Below are 23031 nucleotides of genomic sequence, written 5' to 3' on the forward strand. Positions count from 1 at the left end.
TGTCTGACATCCACTATAAAACATTCAGCCTCCTACTGCTACTCAGTGAGTCACTAAACCATAACAATGTTGTTTTATTGGTATTGATCAAAACCAAGGACAATGAGCATGAACTGAGACGTTATTTCTTAAACTAAGAATTTATTTTAGTTCACCAAAGAAATTATCACATTACATGAACCATGTAAACTAGAAAAACCCACAGCATTGATTCTACATAAACCTAACGTGCCAGCATGCGAGAGTTAGCTGAGCAGCAGAGTGAAATTCAGGTTTGGAAGCAGAAAGATGGTCCCTTAACCACGCCCCACGTCCCAAACACTAAGAAAGGTTGATGAAAGCACCACAGTAACCTATTTCACTCTCTCAAAAATTATTTAGCTCCAGGTAGAAACTTTAAATCAGTGATAAATCCAGCTTAATAATGAATTAGTTATCCTTCTCACAGTAGAGCAAAGGCTCTAAAGAATGTGTCATCTTAATTAAGACAGCCAGCCCTGCTTTCCATTTAGAGTTACTGATTGTTCCCATTCCTTTGCTGCTTCCATTACTTCAAATACACCATATACATCCTTTCAGCAGCATTGGTGAAACGCGTGTTTAGAGAGAGAAAGTTTAAAAGGAGTTCATCTTCCTTTACACTTTCAGAAGTGATAATATATATATGCATTTCATTTTCTTGCAAATCTAACACTGCCACAATAGCAGAAAGCTTGCAAGTCTTCATCACCTCTTTTTCCCCCTACTGATACCACCCTGCTAGCCTACAAGAAAACAAGAACTACCTACATATTCCTTAACAAAAGCTTTAAAAATGAGCTGACTTTGGAGCTAATTTCATTTCAGTGAAGTTTAATTAAATACACATTTACACAATTAAAGAACTTTTAATATAAGAAGCACAAGTTTTTTTAAACACTATAGAAAGATGTCTTGACCTTAACTGGATCTTCTTCCTTTGCAACATACAGAAGGTACACAAAATAATACTCATAAGCCAGCCTACATTAAAATGCAAATAGCTCAACTCTGTTGTTGCATCGCAGGGAAAAGATGAAAAGATAAGTAACAGGATTTGCAGCAACAGACTTTCTGGCAAATGTTGAATATAAAAGAAAATAGATTACCTCTTCCCCATCAGTTATGCAAAATAACCCAGTAACATCCCTTCAAACCTCAAAAAAAACACTCTTTAAAAAAAGTACAGATATATTCATCTGTTTGCTCAGCAGCATTAGAGCACACAGCTTGAACATTCAGAAAGACTGACACAGGAGGTTAGGGAGCTCACACAGAGGCTGATGGCAACATCCCCAGTCAGTGAAGGCCTGGGCTGCTGGACTCGCCCCCACGCAGCCACACCAAGATAGAAACAGCCAGTCTCAGGGGTATTTTTCCTTTTTAAAACCCAGTAGTCAAATCCTGTACATTGGAAGAAGTCCAGATTGTTGGTGTCCTACTGAAATAAAAATTCACACCAGCAGCTGAGGATGTGTCCGCTGACAAACACTGTTCAGTGTAACAGACCTTTGAAGTCTTCCAGTGCTATTTTAGTATTCATCCCATCCCTCCTCCCTCTCAAATGAACCATGTATGATTTATAGCTCATTATCAGAGTTCGACTTTGAAGTTGAAGTCTTAACAAGTACTCCAGAGCATCCCAAATATAAAAAGGAAAAAACATATACAAGATTTAAAAAAAAAAAGGGGGTGGGGGGGAGGGCTGCAACACTCTAAAGATGAAAAGCAAAAGCATTCTTCTGCCAGCTTTCAGGGGGGTGGGGAATAGGGCACGGATTAGCTACCTGTTGATCCGGCAGTGGGAGTGGTTCTGGTCAGCCACGAAGGCGACCCCGAGCCCCTCCTGCCGCGCCGGGCCGCCACCGTGGTACCGGGCCCTCCCCGCCGGCCTGAGGAGAGCGAGACGCCGCCCTGCCGCCCTCAGCCGCGCGCCTTTCCCGCCCCGCCGCGGCGCGCGCGGCCTTTAGCCGCTTCCCGCGGCCCCCTCAGGAGTCACCCGCAGCAAGCGCCAGACGAGCGGCGGCAGGGAGGCATCGCCAGGCGCGGCTGCTCTCAGGCACCAGGAGACAGATCCCTTTTAACCACCTCCGAGCGCTATCCGAACCTCAGCGTGGCTCCTGGCCAAGGCCAGGAGGAAATCACTTGGTTTTCAATGCAGCTCAGTTTCCATACGCTGCCCTTTGGAAGCTACAACACCACCACAAAACCCAGTTAGCCATCACTTGACATCTGCCAGACACAAAGGGTGCAGGAAAAAGAATCTTTTACTAGATGAATACAGCTGAAAGAACCAAGCTTTCAGGCACACAATCCATTTCCCTAATGTTCTTGTACTCAATAAAAAGTATTGCAGCTTTCCCTAGCTCTTCTCACAGTTAGATCCTCTGACCATCACAGTTATATTAGTCTTTTTCAACCTTTTACAAGTCCTCCCCCCCTCAATCTGAAGAGCAGCTTTTATGAAAAAAATTCGGCTCTGCTGCAAACCAGGTAAGCCAATTTGTAAATACAACTTACCATGCCAAAGAACAGCTGCTGCTTTTTTCTTTCAAAGGTGAATCAGAAAATTCTAGATTTAAAAAAATTTTTCAGGATTTGGTATGATTTTATTTGTCCTCGGGGGGGGGGGGGGGGGGGGGGGGGGGGGGGGGGGGGGGGGGGGGGAGATAAAATCGTTACAAATAAAGGAACTTTAATTTGCAGGTAATACAGAACAGTCCAGTCAGTGGCAGACCACCACAGTATTTACAGGATGCAGCAGCAGCGCCTGGTGGCAACAAATGCAAGATCATTACCCTACAGCTGGAAAGTAGCTGAAGTCTGTGACATTCCACTGTAAATATAGGTGTTATTAAAAATTACAAACTGCCCCGTAATGACTTTGATAACCTCCTGTGCAGCAGCTCCTGTAAAGCAAACAAAGATACAACAGAAGGTAGTTAGCAGGCCATATTTAAAAACCAGTAGGAATGTTTTTTATCTACAACTCACTACACGAATTATTTCGGAAGCTTCCGATACAACTAGGAGGAAAAAATGCCTTTCAGTACTTCCTAGTATAGAAGAGGCTCAGAAAGCTGTTAACTTCATAAGTTAGCTTTACATACACTTTGCTGAATATACTTTCTCTCTCTCTCTCCATGTACACACACACAGTAAAAATGTGTGAGCAGACCGACCCATCCAAGTTGTGACCTCTCTAAATGAAATAGAGACGTTTAATTAAAAAAAATCATGTACAGTTAAACTGTAAAATAAATTGAAGGGTCACTTCACTGTGATCCCTTTGTATTCTCCTGTAGTATGAAATGTTCTGTAATTTCTTCAGAATTTATCTTTACATATTTTTCTAAAGCACTGCACATACCAAGTTTCACTTAATCAGAAAAAAAAAAAAATCTACATCCAGAGAGTATTTAATACATAATTATCTTCAGCACCACATGAAGCCAAATAAAGAAGGTAAGTTAACTGACCTATCAATTTTGAGCATCCATTAAAACATATTTAGTTTTGATAATACCTGCAGGTTGAATTAAGGTAAGTAATGAAGGCTATTTATATTTAATAGATACTTAACATAAGTGTATTGTGTTAATTTAAAGGAAGATATGTACTGTGTTAATTTTAATATTACTACAATTATTCCTTTTTTTCTTTTTAAACTCAAAGCCTCTTTCAAGCATTTTAAACACATTTTTAAGCTACTAGAATTGATCTACTGAGATTATTTTTTACGTTTATTTGGTTCCTTTTAGTGACTTTAAACCCTTGCTGTGTCCACTTTTTCTATATACATAGGAGGTCACATCTGGAGAATGAAGGGGGAGGATTTTGCTCTAATACTATCTTTGACTACAATCTGTGATTACAGTCTTTGCTCTAACAATACAAAGTAATTAAAACAGTGGAGGTTCTGACTCAAGTATGCACTACAGCAGGTTGGTTTGTTTGTATGGACCTTAGAAATACAGTGACATTCTTACCTCCCATGAAGGCAGCAATAGCATGTGGCTCAGCAGCTCCATAGCGACAACTGGATAGCAAAGGAACAGTTAGTATTTTCAGGTCAGTTTTACCAACAAAGTGACACTTAAGATACAATACTTACAACTCATGAACGTAGTCATCTTTCACCACTACAGACAACACATGTTCTTGTAAGAAACCAGTAAGGCATGATTTTAGTTTTCCAATATCATCTTCTACCTGATAGTTGTAGACACCTGGAAAATAAGTTAACTGTTTCATCACAGAACTGTAACACCGTATTCAAAGTTAATGGGTTTAAATGGCAGCATCTTTTATTTCTCTGAAAAGTTTCTAAGCTGATTAATATATTAAATCATTAATACTAGACTAATAATAATTGAATATTCTGTTGATGCTACTCATGATAATAACAAATTACTGCACAGGTGAACCGATTCATAATCCATGCAACCCATTTCAGTGGTATCAATTCAGATAAATTCCTTAAGTTCCCAAAGACAAACAATTCTCACTTTAATTTTCACATTCTTAAAGTTAGATCAATATGGAAACAAAACCACAACTAATGCTATATTTGTAGTTCATAACTAGTATTATAGTAACTATTGGATCTTTGTATTTCTTTTGATGAAGTAACTGGTATTAACATACCTGGATATCTACCATGCTGCTTATAAAATCTATCTACAGCCCGTAGCATCAAGTACAGCACTACTTCACTGTCTGGGTTATCCATGTGGGAAACTGAAAAGAGAACTGGTTAGCTGGTACAGATGAAATGGAAAAAGAAAGGTTTTGAATTACTTGAAATCAAGTATTTCTCATCTGCTTCAACTGTAAAATCTGCAGTAAAACGAAATTGTAATGAAAACCTGCAACTGAGAATCTCAGTGAGTCAACTCAGATACACAGTTTTGACTCCAGAGTGTATGACAAAACCATATTGTATGTATTTGATATAAACTGTTCAGTGACAATATTCATGTTTCAACTCTGACAGCTGCTATAACATTAAATGGGATATTTCTTAGTTATAATTTTGGGATTTGAAACGCATGCTTCATATACTTAACTGTAATGACTGTGATTATAAAACAGGTCTTAAATCCCTTAACATACAGCTCAGTAGTCTTTCTAAATACTAACTACTACTTCAATCACATTGCATATTATCAACCAATTCAAGGAGTTTTCACTTAAATCATAAATATTATGAAACATATGTATACACAAAATATATACACTTTGTATATACGTTTGTCCAAAACATTCAGAGGACTTGTATAAGAACAAACTTTGATAAAAAGTATTTCCAGCTTTTTTTTTAATTTATGCAGGTTCAAAAAATAAAATGCAATTAAGTAACTAGTTTGCTAGTTCACATACTGAAACAATAAGCTGAGAGGGGCCAAGACAATTATTCTCCTATCTTTGGTCAGGTAAAAGCACCTTTGCAGCTCTGTCAGAAATAACTGAGGTACAGAAAAGAGAAGTTTGAAGAAAACAATTTTTTCCTTATGTGCTATCAAAAATAAAATCAGCAAGGAAAAAAAAACCTGAAACATGCATCAATCTGTAACGTAATTTCTGACCTTTCAAAATCAAATTGAATTCAACATTCTAGACTTAAAAAGCCATACTTCTAGTTGATGCCAAATTATAAAACTACATAATGAAACAGAAACATGTAACACACAATTCTTTTTGATCACAAAACTATTTCAAGTTGAAAATGCAATTAAAGTATGCCAAAAAGGAGTACTTACTGATTTCATCCTTGTTAAAAGTGTTTAAACCGTATTCTTCAGACAGAGATCTACATCGTACTACTCGGAGAAAAGCTGAGTTGCTGCCTAAGCAGAGGGTGCAGAAAGGAGAGCATTACCTACTTGAACGCATCACCAATTACTAAATCTTTGTAAGTCTGTATCTCTGATGTGTTACACATGAGAGATTAAAACTTATTGTAATTTCACTTAACACTTTTCTGTTTCTTCCAGTAGCTTGCAGTGATAAAATCTATTAAACTACATTTAGGTCCACGATCACAAGTATTTTAGTGAAATACTTCGTGCTTATTTACTTCTAGAATCTAAATGTATCTGCCACGTTAATGTAACAGCTCACAACGTGTGTAGCTCTTCTATAGCAATTAATCAGTCACAGCCATCAACTTCATGTTTTCCTCTTCCATGCTGCAAATGAACATGGGTTCTTTTCACCTTCTGCTACATCTACTGCTCTCTCACATATTCTCAATTAATACCTTAACAGTACAGCTACGAGCGGGAAAAGGTTCTTCTCCAGTATCATTGCTATGAAACAACCCAATGTGCAGCTACTACCTAGCACTCAAAAATGAGGAACTGCGAGGTTCTCAAAACTCCCAGCAAATCATTTATCAATGCAGGGGCAGTGTGCTTTTGGCTACGTGCTTACAGGAAAATTTTCCAGTTGCAGGGAGACTTAGCCAGGCTGCTGTGTGGACACGTATACATACCCAGAACAGACATAACCTAAAATGCCATCAACAGTACCACTCACTGCATCACTGTTTCACCTTTTCAGACTACCAGAAGTTTACAGAGCCTGCACTCTGAAGTCAGTATCACAGAATGGGCAAGAGTGATTAAGCACTAATCACAGAAAGTAGACGACATCTGCTACCTGTTCTTTGGACCTGAAAAAATATCGTATCTTTTAAAAGCCAACCTTTATAGACTCACTATTGAGAGATGCTGGACATGTTACTTCCACTGAAGATGAGGGATGCAACTGCTAAGCACTTATTTGAAAAATTCAAATATTGAGTTACTGATTTCAAGAGGTTTTGATTATTTGATCATTTGCATAAACACAGCAACAGAATCCAAGCATACTCACAAAGCAATTTTAATTCTCTCTCTGAAATAGATTCGGGTGCCTAAAAGAGAGAATATACTCATTCCAGTACATACAATGACCAGAGAATTTATATTTTCAGAGATATTCATATATCCATTGTGAAATAACTAGTCATTCTTGTAAGAAAAGATATCTTAAATTGTAAATAATATATCCCTGTATGTTTTTTACTTTTATATGACCAAACCAAAAGTGATAAATAAAACAGACCACAGATATTAAACTTCTTTAGAACTTACTTAGGCCTTTTGGAGAGAATGAGGTAATTAAGCCTTCTCTTTTCATATCTGTCTCCTGTGACTTATTTCTGTACAGAACGTCAGCGTAAAAATATTTCTGTCCTGTCAGAATGGCCGTACATTTGTAATTACCTTGCCTAGGGACTGTAACAATTTAGCAGCATGGTTACCCACGGCAGCAATATCCTTCTTTGCTTTTTCACGGTATCTGTTAATAATAAAGAAGTCTTAATAATTACAGCATAAAGCCATCAACTTCACAGTGAAGACCATTTTTTTTGTTTTATATTATAAAGACAAAATACAAGCCACATGAATGGAAGTGAGCTACCTCAAGGCCATGAATGCACTTACTACCTCCCTGCATGACTGTTCGGCATGGCTGAGCTGTTCACTGAATGTGTGGCTTAGAAACCGGTTAAAATTAAAATGAATATTAATACAAACAGTCAGAGGAAGAATATTAAGTAGTTTCAGAACAACAGCTGTATGTCCTTCATTGAGCTTCTAATATTTCATTAATTTCTGTATTTTAATATTTGTAGCCATAGTATATTAGTTCCATTAAGACCTATGACAATGCAAACATCTCAACAACATAGTATTTAATAAAATTCAATTTAAGAGCTCATTTTAAGGAACTGTAATTGTTTTATCTGCAAATTAAAACCCTGTAATGCTTACTGGAATTGAGAACTGAAGTAGATAATGATCTGGAAATTCAGGACTGATGCTTATAGAATTCAGATTTACAAATTAGGGTATCTGTGCAAATTCAAGCAATTATGGTTTCATTTAGCAAAATAATGATACAAGTTCTTGGCTTTACTGCCATTATACAGAGTAACTTCCATGAAGCAATAGCAATCAATTATTTTAGACATGTAACAGATTTATATTTTTATATCCATCTTTTTAATGCTATTTGTCACAGTTCTGAGGAATGCTTCTCTAAAATTACAGATTTCATTTTGATTGGTAAACACTATTAAGGCACACAATCCTTTTTCTAGTAGAGGTTGTGTTTCAGAATCTAGGGAGAAACAATCAATATCTATTAGAAATAATACGCTCCTATTTGAACAATTCAACAGTACGATTGCAGAGACAATAAAATCAACAAAGTCTTCTGCAAGATACTGTTTCATTTTAAAGATTAAAAAAAGGAGGAAGAAGCAATCAACTGCAAAGAAAACGTGGTAACACTGTAAGGAAGTCTTTTTGGCCCAACAATTTGCTTCATGTCCAGGATGCACAGGAATAGTAAGTTCATGTTAAGGATATATGCATTCAAAGATGGCCTTCCTAAAATCTTGATCCAAACTGACGCTCTCTAGAATTTGCAGTTAATGTTCATTCACACTCTTCCTTATCTACCAAGCAATCCCTTCAAAGGGCATTAATTAGAATTAAGTATTTGAAATAAACATATAGGAAACTAGAATTTCTGTAACCATGTTGACACACACATTGAGGAGAAAAACCAAAAGGCTGTGTTTAAGCAACAGTTTGCTTTGGACAGCAGTAGATCCCATAGCCCAGTTACTATCAATAGGAAGCTCTTTACTAGATCTGAACCTAAGAAAAGTGACCACTTACTATCCAACCTTAGGAAACTGGGATGTACTGAAGGCTTAGGCCCTGGTTCCAAACAGCAGATAGCATCCATACAGGGAGCAGATAGCCCCAGGCTGTCGTGCTTCCCACACCCCTCCTCACCCCAGTCCCAGATACACTGTTTTTGTTTTTTTTAAATACAGGAATTCATGCACTTTGTGAGGTCTGAAGTCATCACCATTTACTACCATTAGTTACTATTAAAGAAAAAATTGTATACTTACACATTTTGCAATTTGATAAATTTGTTGGAGTCTGCTATCATATCAGGAATAGTGCCCCGGACAGGCAAGCTTCCTTGCCCCTCGTTTGCCACAAATTCCTTTACAGCTCGAGCCAAAATCCAGAAGGAGGGTGACTGCAAATGCACAAGAGACAGTCATGTACACAAATGTTATTTAAGATGCTTTTTCTACATGTAAGCCTTACCCTTAATAACTCATTACCTGCTCTGTGATATTTATGCAGCAATCATCATTAAAAATCTCTTCAATGCATCTTGGAATCTATGAAAAAAAATAAATTGGGTTTGTATTTACTTGACTTCCAATTTCTTGAATTATCTCAACACTCATTACATAGGTGATCCAACTCTAAGCGACCTCAGTTTCATTCCAAAATCTCTTTTGAATCTTACATAGTCAGTGCTTCTGACATATTTCAAATAGTAGCACTGAGAACAAGGCACATGCTTCTGATCAAGATGAATATTACAAACAAAGTCTCACCTTATTTCCATCTTCTACACAGAAAAGTTAAAAAAACTGGTAGCAGCATCAGCAAAAGGTACTACCAGTCCCAGCTGCCCATCCTACCTGCTAGAGACAGAGCAGCAAAAAGGCCAGGGAAGTAAAGGCGGGGCTGCAAAAGTGAGTGTGTTTTGACTCCTTAACTGCTGCAGTTCAGTCTGGCACATAAACTGAAATAAATCACTAATAGCCTGGGACACAGCTTGTAGTGGCTCAGATGTCAGCCTGCTGCTTTCTTGGGAGATTTAACGTGACTGTCCAAGCAAGGATCAGCACAGTTCAAAAAAAATGGAATGTAATCTAGAAAGAATCACAGAATGTGCTTCTACCTCATGTAGCTTTTGCAATTTACCATGGGTGAGAGATTAAGGAAATCAGAGGTAAATTCTAAACCATGAGTTACTACTTCAGGATTATTTAAAAACAATTAAAACTTCACTTTTAATGTTTTTAAACTTGATCAGTTTATGAAAGGAATTTCATAACGTGTTTCTTCAAAAGGGAAGTATTGAATTTGCTGAGTCAAAGGTCCCTTGCAGCACTTCGTTTCTATACAGAATAAATACTATAGCAAGCGGCTTCAATATAGCACAATTTCAACAAATGCTTTCTGAGTCTCTCTTCTAGCAATGTATTTAAATTGGACATCATCCACACCAGTGACTGCTAATTCTTTATAACTGTACAAAGCACTTTACAGTTTAATCTGTAAAAGAAAATCTGATAAAGTCTAAGACAGGAATACACTACTAATGAACTCTGGTTACCGACTCATTCTATACTTAAATTCAAGTCTTCAGGAAGGAAATGTAGCTTCCTTGCATGAGCAAGGAAATAAAAGAACTTCCATAAGTTACAGTGCCACCTAGTCTAGGTCTATTTTACTACACAATTTCAATTTTAAAAATTGTACTAATCCTGTTTTACCCAAGTATGAATGTTGCAAATGGAATTCCTGTGCTAAAAGTGCATAATATGTTCTGAAAAAATGAGGTAGTTGAAATTTCTTCAATTTTGTCATATAAGTGTTTCTTTTACCTCTGTGGTATTTAATGCTGTGTTCACATTTTTTATAGCTTCTTCAAAGTTCTCCTCATCTTCTGGGGTTCCATTTTCATTCTTTAAGATACCTTATAGAAAAAAAAAAAAATACACAATCCCCTGAATCTCATCATTTAGGTCTTACCAACAGAGCAGACTGGCTTTGGAGGTATTTGTGGCATAACAACTAATCAGCAAAAAACTGAATTACCAGTAAGATGTACTGCTAAAACTAACTACATATACATTCTGCATGTGATTAATTTCCCTGTGATGTTAAACAGAAGTTACTTATGACAAAAATACCAGTTTCTTTCTGTGAGAAAGAGAGTAAAGTTTCATAATCACTAAATTAATGTAGGTAGCAGTAAAAAGGCAATTCAACTCTCCTTCCCATTCCCAGTCACGTTGTGTTGGGGGTTTTTTTGGTCAAATTTGGCAAACACTTATGAACCCACAGAGCAAGCCAGACCAAGAAATGGACTCCACTAAAAACCTAATTTAACCAAAGGTAATTACTACAGATCAGATCCGTTCCCTAGCCCAATCTGGGGATAAGGATGACAGAACCACTCAGCAATTTGCACACAGGCCAGCTTCAAATGAGGAAATACCAAAACTTCAGTTAATGTTTTTATTCTACAATCATTTAAGATGATGTACTTCTAGATCTTAAAAACGCCTCATTAATTTTAGCACCCGCAAAAGGTATTGGATTTAAACATCTGCAAAAATGAAGTCTGTTCACATACTGGTTACAGAGTTGCAATGATTACCAACAGTTTGGTGGGTCAACTGACCAACCAAATACTTGCAGTTAATAACAATTTCAGTGTCAAAAGCCACTTGCTTTCCTCTTTGTCACATTTTCCATGTTAAACCAACATTTTCTACAGGATTTTCTCTTAAGGCCTCTCCTCCCACCCAAATCAAAACATACTCTTGATCTTAAACAGCAAACAGTAAGAAACGCTGCCAAACTGCATTTATAAGCAAATCTGGGATCTTAAGATCCACCTGTATAAAACAATCATTTAGCAGAAGAATCGTAAAAACTAACCCTGAGAGAACTTCTGATTATTTTTCAAATATTGCCTTATATATTTCTGCCAGTATGAATAAGTGACTCCTAGGACGTATATTACCTTGCCGAATCAGTTGTCTGAAGGCTTCTTTTTCTTTGTAACTCTTAGGCAACTGATCACTTTTCTAAATTTAAAAACACAAAAACATTTTGTCTTTAAAATATCTACTACTAACCTCATTGTGTTCAGGCTGCTGAACTCTAGAGTTTGTGGTTGTTCACATACATTCACTTGTATTTCAATTAGTAATTTTTTTTTTTATGATTCCACCTTGTTTTCTTTATTCATTACACATTGTCAAAATAACACTCTAGTTCAGAAAAGACAAATCTAAAGTAACAATAATAATAGACTGATGACTTATCCAGTTTCGCAACATACCTCACTGAACCACTTTGTTAGATACTTGGCTACAATCACAATCCATGGAGTGTGGCTATGGTCCTGTAATTGAACAGCAAAGAAATCTTTGTCAAGTTGAGAAAAAGATAAAAACGGAAGACAAATTAAAAACCTATTTTAAACATAAACTCCCAACATCCCTTCCACTACTGTAAAAACACAGGACGTGTTCCAGATTTTGATTCAGAAATAACATTCTCTAACTACTATAAAACAAATTATTAAATTCTTATTCCTTTACTTAAAAGCAGGATGGCTGACCCAAGTTCTCCAATATTTTTCTGGTGTGAAACTTACATTATGCACAAATACCCACACTGCAAAGCTCTGCAGCAGTATGCAATCATAAAAAAAAAAAAAAGAGGGGGTATCAATCTAACAAAAAATCGAGTTGTCCAAGAACATTCCTTACTTCAAGACCCCCACTTGCTTAAGATTTAAATACAGACTCTAACATTTGGGGCAGAGGCCAAAAATAGTACTTTGTGACTGATTCTACAGTTGCCTCTGCTCAGATGAGACTTGGCACCAAAAAAAGTCATCTGCCAAGAGCCATTTTCATAGAATGCCTGTTCTATGTCTGCATCCGTCTTAGAGTACACAGTGCAAACCACATACCAACCTTTTTGTCCATATGATCCAAGTCGTAAGACTGAATGTGTTCCCTCAGTTCTGGAAATTGTTTGTCCAGTCTCAGATCTTCTAACATATTGTCAGGATGAGATTCAACAACTGCGAAAAAAATTACACAATGTCTTTTTTTGTTATATTCCTTTTCATTACAATTATTATTCTTACATTATTATTAGTTAGTACTTTATTTTATTTTACTTTAGTTATTAAACTGTTCTTATCTCAGAAAAAAAAAAGAAATAAAACCCAAGAAAAGACAAGTGATGCACAATGCAATTGCTCACCACCTGCTGACCGATGCCCGAGCAGCAATCCACCCCTCCCAGCCAACTCCCCCCAGTTTATATACTGGGCATGACGTTCTATGGTATGGAATATCCCTTTGGCTAGTTCAGGTCAGCTGCCCCGGCTGTGCTCCCTCCCAGCTGCTTGCACACCTGCTTGCTGGCAGAGCATGGGAAACTGAAAATCCTTAACTTAGGGTAAGTGCTACTCAGCAACAACTAAAACATCAGTGTGTTACCAACATTATTCTCACACTAAATCCAAAACACAGCACTGTACCAGCTACTAAGAAGAAAATTAACTCTATCCCAGCCGAAACCAGAACATATGCATTCCTCAAAGAATGCTCCTGGTGATGAGCTGCAAACTACGTAAGACTTAACAAATACTAAATACATCACAAGATTTAAAGGGGGGGGGGGGGGGGGGGGGGGGGGGGGGGGGGGGGGGGGGGGGGGGGGGGGGTCAAAGTGACATTACATATTGAAGCTTTAAACGTTTTAGAAAAGTACCTCAGAAAACCCTCTAACCTGTATGTTCTTTAATAATGACTCTCATATAACCAACCAGTCCATAAGTCCTGCAGACCAGCAGAGGAACGTTAGAATTCCAGAGTAGTTCAGCCAAGCGCAGCAACGTACTGTAAGGAAAAACATTTTTTTTTTTTTTCAGATGTACAAGAGGACAACAGTTAACTATAAAGTTCACTATTGTACAAGTCACTCGTGAAAGAGAAGTTTTCTATGAGAGAACTCTAATATTATCATGATTCTAAGCACATATAAGGTGATTAATTTTATAAGTGAATTTACACTAGGTTAGAAATATATTTATCCATTAGCTTACTTATATTTAACTCCATCCTCCCAAATGCTCCAAATATCAATTAAACAAAAAACTTCTATGTGAAAGAAAGAAAAAAAGAATTAGATCTGTGTGTTGCACAAACATAACTTCCAGTAGGGGCAATTCCAATCAGAGGTTTTGGAATAGCACGTAAGAAATACTCTTTAATCACAAATGCCTGCAAGGGAATCACCACTTCAAAGAGGCAAGATGGCTCTTATTTCTATAAGAGACAGTATCTCTAGCTCCTCTGTAAGTAGGGGGAGGGAGAAAACATATAAAGTATGATCAACAGCCACTTCCTTACAAAAGCAAGATTTAACTATTCGTCTATCCAGCAACCTCTTGCCTCTGTGGAGGCAGCCTGTCTACTGAAATAGAAGCATGCTCTTCCTCCTCAAGCTTCTCAATACGCTGAGAGTTGTCATTTTTCATCTGTACTGTTTACTGGAAAGCAGCATGCAAGAGGCCTCTCAGCAGGAAGAGATTTAAAAAAATCACGAACTTCTGGTCTTGACAAAGTTTATATGGGCAATATAATTACATACATGGGTAAAATGGAAAGACCTACACAAAGAATAAAATACATTTGCAAAAATCTAAAGGTATCACAGACCCTATTACCTGTTAGGGTTTACATAAGAATACTTGTTAGAGCAATTTTGGACCAGAAACAACTGTCACTACAAAAGAGTACTTGACATAGACAAATACACCTGGAGACAGCACCTAGGAGTCAGGCATGGACCTGAAAGAGATTTTAAACTATGTATTAACATATAAAAATGTCCATAGAAAAATGCCATCATGTACTGTAACCTTCCTTCACAATGACAGAGTTCTGTTTTGCCTAAGTTTTCCTGTAAGAATATGCCTGTAGTTGAAAGCTACTTTTACAACTGAATGAAAACAAACAAACAAACAACTTTAGATGATTCTTTACCTTTCTGGTAGTTGCGTTGCAACCACCAAGTTAAATCGATTAAAAAAGGAAGGGTCATTGTCTAGAAGCTTTTCTGGACTCTAAATAGTAGGAAAAAAAATGTCAGGAAACACTGCAAATTTCTGAATACACAGCAAGTTTGTTCAACATTCAACGTAAAGTGTTAAGTGAAAGCTATAAAATTATGAAGTTATAAAATAATGTTTAAAACACATAAATTGACTTTTTGCAAATAACTTAAGATCTTCTTCCTCAAATGTTGTTTTATCATGAAATGTAATGTTAAACTGCAACATTACAAAGACAACACATAGCTATTATTTCATACTTTTATCACATTGTATAACAAGAAACATACAACTAATTTAGGAAAACAAACCTCTTCGACAAAGTTTCCAGAAACATCATTATTCAATTCTTGCAAGAGCTCAGTGGCACTCTGGGCACGATTCTGTTTCAGAACAATCAAAACAATGTTTAACCTCTTGAAATGTAATTTATATAGTATATCAGTACTACATATGCTACATGCTTTAAAAAAAAAAAAACCAACAAAAAACTTCATCATAAGCTAGGACTTCTTACTCCAAGCCTCGCTTACCTGAAGAAAAAATAAATCCCTTAACAGCAGGCACTTGTTTGAGACCATTTTTAGCAATATCATTTTAAAAACAAGAATTATGCGACAGCTATTTATTAATTTCCAGGAGCTACCTATGCCTTTTGTACTCTCTTGGTTTTGCGATTTTTCCCCCCATCCACCTCTCCGCTCTTAGCTTTACTCCTTCAACCACTATTCTCTTCCACCTTATCCTTCCAAAGATTTTCTTAACCATATCCTGTTCATTTTTGCCATTTAATCTTCCCAGAACTGAGCTTACCTTCTCACTTACGAGCAACTAAAAAATAAGCATCGGGAATTTTGTCAAAGAATAAATAGATTTTAACCTATACATACATGTTTTTAGCATTACTCATAAGACTACATTTGAGTATTTACTCAATACTTTCATGCTTTCAACACACCTGAAGTGACATTTGTTATCTCCTTACCTGACCAATATGGCTTTTTTGTAGAAAGAAACTGAAAAGGAAACGAGAAAAAGAGTTACATGAGTTACATGTGAAGTTTTATTTTGAAGAAAAACAACATTAAGGCTACATTTTGTAGTGCAGAATATGTTGCTGACTCTCATACACAACAAACCAAGTTCCCTCTTAAATCTGCTTTTCTTCTCCCCACCACTGTTATATTTTCCTCATGGTCAGTTTCTTAAGGAAACTTGCCAATGCCTGAGCCAGAAATCTGAAAAATAAGACATGGTAAACTCCTCTAGAAGCCAGGATCACACTGCAGATTCTTTTTCACGAGGCTAATTAAAGACCCATTAGTACTCATTTCTTCATGTAATGGAATATCCTTCCCCCTCACGTAACTCCTGTAAGTAGACACATATTTGTAGGTATCTACCTGAACCATAAGAGAATGGGATCTAGAATTAGTAAACAATTTTTTTATAGGATTTGTAAAGAGTTTGTTATCCTTTCCCCTGCTGCACAAAGCTCTTCAAAGCTATGAAAGCTAATAAATGGCTATCAGTCACAGTTTCACAATGATAAACAAATGAAAAGTAAGTTATTTTCATCACCAAAATCACGGAAAATACATTTAGCCACGCTGAAACACAAGCAAATCTTGCATTGTCATATCTCAAGATTACAGCAAACAAGTTATTTTTAAATATTTTTATATTGAGTAGACCATTGTCTTCATAAACTTGATATGTCAAGCAAATAAACCAGTAAGATACAAAAACAGCAACTAAAAAACTAAGTAAAATTTAGCAGCTAATATCAAAATGATTTTGCATGCTGTATATGTCACAAACATCCAAAACCACAAAAAACTTGAGAAACATATAGAGGCTTTTAAAATTATGAAGAATTTTATAGGATTTAACAACTATAGAGATGGAACTACTTATGAAACCCTGTTACTTCTCAATTTGTATCAGAAACTAGTAACAAACCTACTTATTTCCAACATCTTCTCCAGACACCCGATTCCCATCAACAATTGTAAATGAACCAATACCTTGGGGAAAAAAAAAATCACTATGAATAATTTGGTATTATGAAATTATCAGACACATTACAAAGAAAATACCGAAGAGACATCTACTTACCCGGTAGCACTAAGTTTTTGAGTATTTCAGTTCCTGTTGCTGTTGCATTTATCACACAAACATGGGCAGATTCTAAAGCTTCTTGTCCATGGTCACCCCACAATCTACATTGGGATGGAAACCAAAACATCATGAAATTATTTCATTTCAGATTGTAATGCCAATATAAAGAAATGAAAAAAATTTAAAGAACCACAAATGGAGGCTAGCATACTACTTTCTATTCACTGTTGAGAGGGGCTAAATAGCACTAACCAAAATAAGCTTTAAGAAAACTTACTGTGACAAACTCGAAACTTTCTTTAGAGCAACTCAATTTTACCGACATTTCATTTCCTCCATCTTTATACTCTACACTGTATGAATGCGCACACCTTCTTCTGTTGTAACATATTTAATATGCCCCACTGATTTCACACGGGTAGTAATTTTAGTCTCTTCAGCTGCAGAAAAGGAAGTTACTGAAGAGACACAGCAAAGCTTTATAACTACTACTAAGACTTTCAAACGTATGCAAGCATGTGAAAGTTAACCCATGCCGTATTCCAAAAATCAGTTGCCTCCAGTACAAGCCGCCCTTCTCTCATTTGACTTTGCTCTTTTCTACCTTTTTCCCCTACGCCGGCACAAGCATTCACGGAGCTGCTCAGCGAACCCGATAAGCGACCGGCCGGCAACAGCCCGACTAGTTCGGGTACAGCCTCCTCCCCTCCACGGGCTCCTCCCGGGCCCCACAGGGCACGACCCGGGCGGCCGGAGCCGGCGGCTGCCGCGCCCCGGGGAGCTCAGCGGGCGGCGGCGAGCGGCCCTGCCCGCAAAGCCCGGCCCCAGGCGGGCCGCCCGCCGTGCCTCTCCTTACGAGCGGCCGCGGAGGAGGCCTGTCGCTTGAACGGGCAACCAGAGCGGCGGGAGCTCGGCCCGCGGGCTGCGGCCCCCGGCCCGGCCTACAGCGAGAGGCAGGGCCAGGCGCCGCGGCAGCCCGCTCTCCGACCGGCCGGGACGGCGGCAGCCCGGCAGCAGCCCCGCGGAGCCCGGGCAGGCCCCAGCAGCCCGCCCGCGCTACCTCAACTGCCGGTCGTATCTCTGCTCCTTGAGGCTGGCCCTGCCCGGCTGCGCCATTGCCGCACGCACCCCAGCGGCAGGCGCTGCGCAGGTGCGGGCGGGCGCATGCGCGGGGGCGCGGGGCCGTTGGGGGGCGCTGTGGAGCCGCCGGGGCGGGAGGCGGGGGCGGGAGGCGGGGGGCGGGGCGGGGCGGCCGGCTCGGGCTGTGGGGCTGGGCGAGGTGGAGCCTCGTGGGGGCGGGCGGTCCCCAGGGAGGGGCGGGGCGTGGTGGCGCGGAGCCGCTCGGCTTTCCTGCTCGTCGGGGCTGGGACGCGCCCGCGGGGCTCGGGCACCGGGCTGCGGGCCGCTGCCTTGCCCGGGCAATCTCTGCGGGAGAAGTCCGGTGCCTGCGGGCTGCGCCCCCCACGGCGCTGTTAAGCACGGACGCCTCCTCGCCCTCCGTCGCGCCCGGCTCCGCTAAAAGCCTCCTGCGGCTGCCTGCGTGCTCCCGGCTGGGCCCGGCTGAGCTGGGGTACCGGGCCCGAGGGCCTGAGGTTTCCCGGCCGGTGTCGTGGGTTACCTTAGGCTGCGCCGCGGGGCTGCAGGATTCGTCCCATGGGTGCTTTTGGGAGTCACGGGCGTTGCTTTGATCTTGTGTACATAGGTGAAAGCATTCGTGTTGACACGGAGATTTTAGCAAATCCGGTCGGGATGCGAGAAGAGCTGCCACCGTAGTTCAATGGAATTGAGACGGCGATTTGGAAAACGGTAGAAAAAAACTGTGCTGACAAGGCAGGCCTTGATGTCTTTGGGGAACACTGAAGCTGATGGGAGTCACAAGCATAGAAACATAGGATGCTGTTTCCTTCAGGAATACGTTTCTAAAGATACGATGCCATTCCTGGAATTTATGTTCAAAACGGGTATTTCTCTTCATCTCCCAACCCACTTTCTGGTATGAAGTTTTAAAGCATTTTACAGCAGTCTGAGTCAGAAGCCCTGCAGATACCTGCATTCAGAAAAATCAGTTTAGATATATTTTGCAGAGGTGGTGTACATTATTACAATTATTTCTGTTTAGTATTGAGACAATAAAATCTGAAATCTGTTGTGTCTATGTACTTCTGTTATGAGAATCTTTCCATAGAGGATCAATATAGATTGTACTATGAAAGTGTACAAAAAAAGAGGAAACTTTCACATCTTTAAAAATTTCAACCAACGTCTCTGGCACTAAGTTTCAACAACAAAAAAGAGGTCCTAAAATGTGTGCATCATTCTGGCTGATTTGTTAGCCCATAAAAGGGTATTCTGTTATCCTTTTAATCTGCTTCTCTTTAGTAAATTTAATTTGCTATATATCTGCTGGAATGAAGTATACAACAGTGCAATTATAATTTAGTGTTTTATACCTTGCAGATGACGTTGTAATACAAGATAGTGCTTCCTCTTTTGTTTTCCCATATACAGTATCTCCTCCAAAGTTCATTTTTCTCAGGCTTTGTGTTTGCTGTGTCACAGTAAATCCTTCCTTCTGTTGAAATTTCAGTGGCTGTTGCAATATTTGTAGGAATGTTCCGTTTACCGAAATCAAAAGTTGTCTCGTTCTGTTCTTGCTATCTGCTACAATTATACAGTTTCACCTGGACAAACCATAAATTATAAGAATTATTATTTCAGACTTAATTCCAAAATATAGGCCCCATTTCTGGTGTAAAGCAGCCAAGTGTGTATAGCTTTAAAAGTCAAAGACAAGTAATAATAAAAAATGGCATGTGAAGGCTGGGAAACTCCTAGGGAGCCAGGTACCCAGTTCCTCTTTTTCTGCCCCACTTTCCCAAGAATGTTCCAAATAAATTCCTTCTTTCCTCTTGGCCCTCTTGGCCCATATTTTATTCAAATTTTTTCTCTTGCAAAATTGTCTGTTAATTTTATGCATGTCCTTTTTGTCCTTTTCTTCTAAATCCCTTCTTTACTTATGGACCCTTCCCTCCCACCCCCCAGCCCCCCACCCCCCTTATGCCAGGAAGAGATTCCCAGTAAATAAATGTGGAGTTCTTTCCCTTAGAAATCTCATTAATCTGACTATGTAGCTGTGGGAGAAAGATTACCACTTTCAGCTCCTGAAGTTACACTGGATGCATGAGAATCTCAATATACAGTCATCACATTTTTGTGTTTGTAAAGAAAAACTTGAGAATATAAAATTTGAAATTTCTATTGTCAGTCAACAAGTGTAGGCAGTCACTTTTTAAATAAAATACTAAAAAAATGAAAAAAAAATCTGGAATGATTCTGCTTTTTAATGTTTAGTGTTGGCAGTATACCCTCCTGTTTATAGTTACCTTGTGAAGTATTTTTGTGGAGTTTCTGGATTCATTATAAATTATTTTATCACACACATAAAGAACAGATGTCACCTTAGTATAACTCCCATTTGGAAACTGCCAGCATTAGTAATGGCAATGTAAGACGAGAGATGAGCTGCCTGGATAAACAAGATACTCTTTCAAGAACCTGAGGTGTAGGCAAGCTCTGGAGTGATGAATGTTTTAACATTTAATCTGCTCCTACCTATTGTACTTCAAAGGCTCTAGAGCGAGCAGCCTGTACCCAAACTGATGGTATTTCTGCCATATTTTTGTTAATAGGCAATGACGCATCAGACACACTCATATGCATTAAAGGTGGCACACGACACCTCGTTCAAATGTATGTCGCCATTATTAAAGATGCTCAGCAAACATAATTCCCAAGTTACTTAAGCAAATACACTTAGAGTGACATTTAGCCGTTCACCTTGGAACCAAATAACTATTCTTTCATTTTACATCTCCTAAAATGCAGCTCTGCGTGTCTACAGTGATGCAGTAATATATACCAAAAACATTATCCTCAAGTGACGTGATGTCCTTGTGCGAATACCTCCCGATGACTCCAGATCTGTATTATAGAGACAACTTGCCTTAGAGATTCAAAAATCCAATTTCCTCAAACCTGCAAAACTTAATATGTTCAACTTCTATTTGGCATTCCAATCTTACTTGGAGCTTTCTAACCGTAATGGTTAGTTCTTATACAACAATTTTAAGAAAGGGAGCTCAAATTAAGTCATAAAGAAAATTATTCCATATATAGGAATGGGAAAACTGAAGCATTTGGTCTTAATTCAGTGCCACAACATAGTGATGGGTTCAGAAGAACCCATGTATTTATCCTAGGCTGCTGCTCTGTTCACTCATCATTACTGTCAAAGAGGAGTAAAATCATAAGTGTGAAGACTGGGGAAGACAGAATTATTCTTTAAGGTAGCTTGAAATATTTCACTGTAGTGGATGCAATTATGTCTTTCTGTCATTCACTGCTAAGCAGACACTTTTGAGATGTAGTCAAAGCCTGTGAGAAATTTGTGGAAATCACCACTTTTAGCTCAGCATTGGAGAAATCTACCCTTTACACACCTACCACTCTGTTCTTCTCACTTCCATAAGTTTGACTTCATGAGTGTGATGTAATTCTCCCCAATTCAAGCTAGTAAAATTGAGATCACAATTAGATTACTACTGCAACTTTTGAAGTGATAAATGGTAATTTGAGGACAGAATCAGTGAAAATCCATTCTTAGAGGCAGCCAATATCAAGACACATCAGGGTTACAGAATAATGTGATAGTTGTGTAAGCAGCAGTATTACCCTAGCTTGAAGGAAAACTTAATATTTTCCTCAAAAAGAAAGAAGGCTGGTTGGATGGGGGAGCACATTAAACTGTCATATACACACTGGCTATCATTTATAGCTAAAATTTTATTCAAGCTATCTTTGTCTTTCGTCTCACGTACTGTCACTCCCCCTTTTCACTTTTTCTAAATCCAACCATTTAAACTTCCGTTTTGTAGAGTCCACTTCCTGCCATGTCTTCAGCATATTTTCTCTTGTCTCAGAGGTCTCCCTATGCCCTGCCTTTGTAGTCCACGTATGTAGACATCTATGTGGTTTTGAATGTGAGAAGATAAAAGCTCAAGTGGCAAATGGTGTCCCATGCATGTAGACATGGGGCCACTTCAATGGCACCGTGCCCTGCGAGCAAGATCTGAGCCTCAGTTTTCAAGTTTCTCTTGAAAACAGTTGCTCGGTATTCTCTATCTTGCATACGGTTTTCCCCAATCTACAGTCTGCTTTTTTTAATATACAAAATTCCTCTTCCGTTTCTTCTTTTCACTGGTGAGTTGGTATGTTTTGTACTTTTTCCCATGGTCTAGAACAGCTTTCCTGACTATTTGCATCTGACTGACTCTGTCTACATCTGGCTTCCCTGTCTACAAACACAGCACAGAGCCACACAAGAATAAGAACCAAAGCATCACAACTTCTCGCAGCTCATTTGTCCTACTAAGCAGCGAAGTATTTTAACCCAATGGCAGCGCTGCTGTACTACTCCCAGTATTTGAGTCACCATGAGAACCTGTGTGTGCAGACTGTTTGGCCACAGACATACCTGCAGTGTCAGTGCCTGGTGCGTGTGTCAGGCCTATGGAGGGACCTGAGTAGATCACAGTAGTTTAACAGAAATAAATTGAGAAGTTGACCAGAGTAAGTCATTGCAGAACTACTCTGTGGACACTTTTACAGCAGTTTACATCTTATTGAGTGATTTAGCTTGCATGAGTCAATCTCAAAGGTTTTATAGCTGGATCCTATGGAAAGCTCCTGAAAAAGGAAATTAATTCTTACAAAGCAGTACCACAACATAAAAGTTGCATAAAATGCTTTCATTGATTTTTTCTTCCATTTTCTTGATTGCATAATAGAAGAATCCCTATTTCTGTGCGCTGTTGTCTTTGTGAAAATCAATATGTTTCTAAAATGTAGCCTTGACAGACGGCATTTCCTCAGATCCAACAAAATTACTACCAAGGAGCCATTTTTCTTGCCACAAAGATGTCTTAAGGCATTTTACAGCTGCAGATTGGGTATCTCGTTGTAGCCTCTTCATGGGTTTAGCAGGTTGCAGGCAACTACTGGATCGTACCAGATAACTGAAGCTTC

At 38.8% G+C, this 23031-nt stretch overlaps 1 protein-coding gene across 3 annotated transcripts; it reads right to left on the reverse strand.

The window, feature by feature from the left end:
* Positions 1-2687: 2687 nt before the first annotated feature.
* NAE1 (NEDD8 activating enzyme E1 subunit 1) lies at positions 2688-18070 on the reverse strand. Of its 3 annotated transcripts, none has more exons than XM_050904204.1 (20): positions 18008-18070; positions 16945-17048; positions 16793-16853; positions 15812-15842; positions 15138-15209; positions 14759-14838; positions 13500-13609; positions 12674-12783; positions 12031-12093; positions 11710-11773; positions 10562-10653; positions 9221-9280; positions 8999-9132; positions 7290-7365; positions 6898-6937; positions 5781-5867; positions 4666-4758; positions 4133-4247; positions 4008-4057; positions 2688-2927 (listed from the first exon to the last, which is right to left on the reverse strand). In XM_050904204.1, the coding sequence occupies exons 1-20, from the start codon at positions 18061-18063 to the stop codon at positions 2818-2820; spliced, it is 1608 nt and encodes a 535-aa protein (XP_050760161.1). In that variant the 5' UTR covers positions 18064-18070; the 3' UTR covers positions 2688-2817. The 3 variants fall into 3 exon arrangements, with proteins under 3 accessions (XP_050760161.1, XP_050760160.1, XP_050760163.1); XM_050904203.1 differs by having other exon boundaries at positions 16793-16873; positions 16941-17048; XM_050904206.1 differs by lacking the exons at positions 16945-17048; positions 18008-18070 and having other exon boundaries at positions 16789-16842.
* Between the last annotated feature and the right edge of the window lie 4961 nt (positions 18071-23031).

The sequence above is a fragment of the Gymnogyps californianus genome, chromosome 12 (genome assembly GCF_018139145.2).
Source record: "Gymnogyps californianus isolate 813 chromosome 12, ASM1813914v2, whole genome shotgun sequence".
Lineage (NCBI taxonomy): Eukaryota > Metazoa > Chordata > Aves > Accipitriformes > Cathartidae > Gymnogyps > Gymnogyps californianus.

Coding starts and splice junctions, on each gene's coding strand:
- NAE1 (XM_050904203.1), bottom strand. CDS start 18,063: ATGGCGCAGCCGGGCAGGGCCAGCCTCAAGGAGCAGAGATACGACCGG. Junction 6,938..7,289: donor TGTTACAGTCCCTAGGCAAG/GTAATTACAAAT, acceptor TCTCTCTTTTAG/GCACCCGAATCTATTTCAGA. Junction 4,058..4,132: donor GATGACTACGTTCATGAGTT/GTAAGTATTGTA, acceptor TTTGCTATCCAG/TTGTCGCTATGGAGCTGCTG.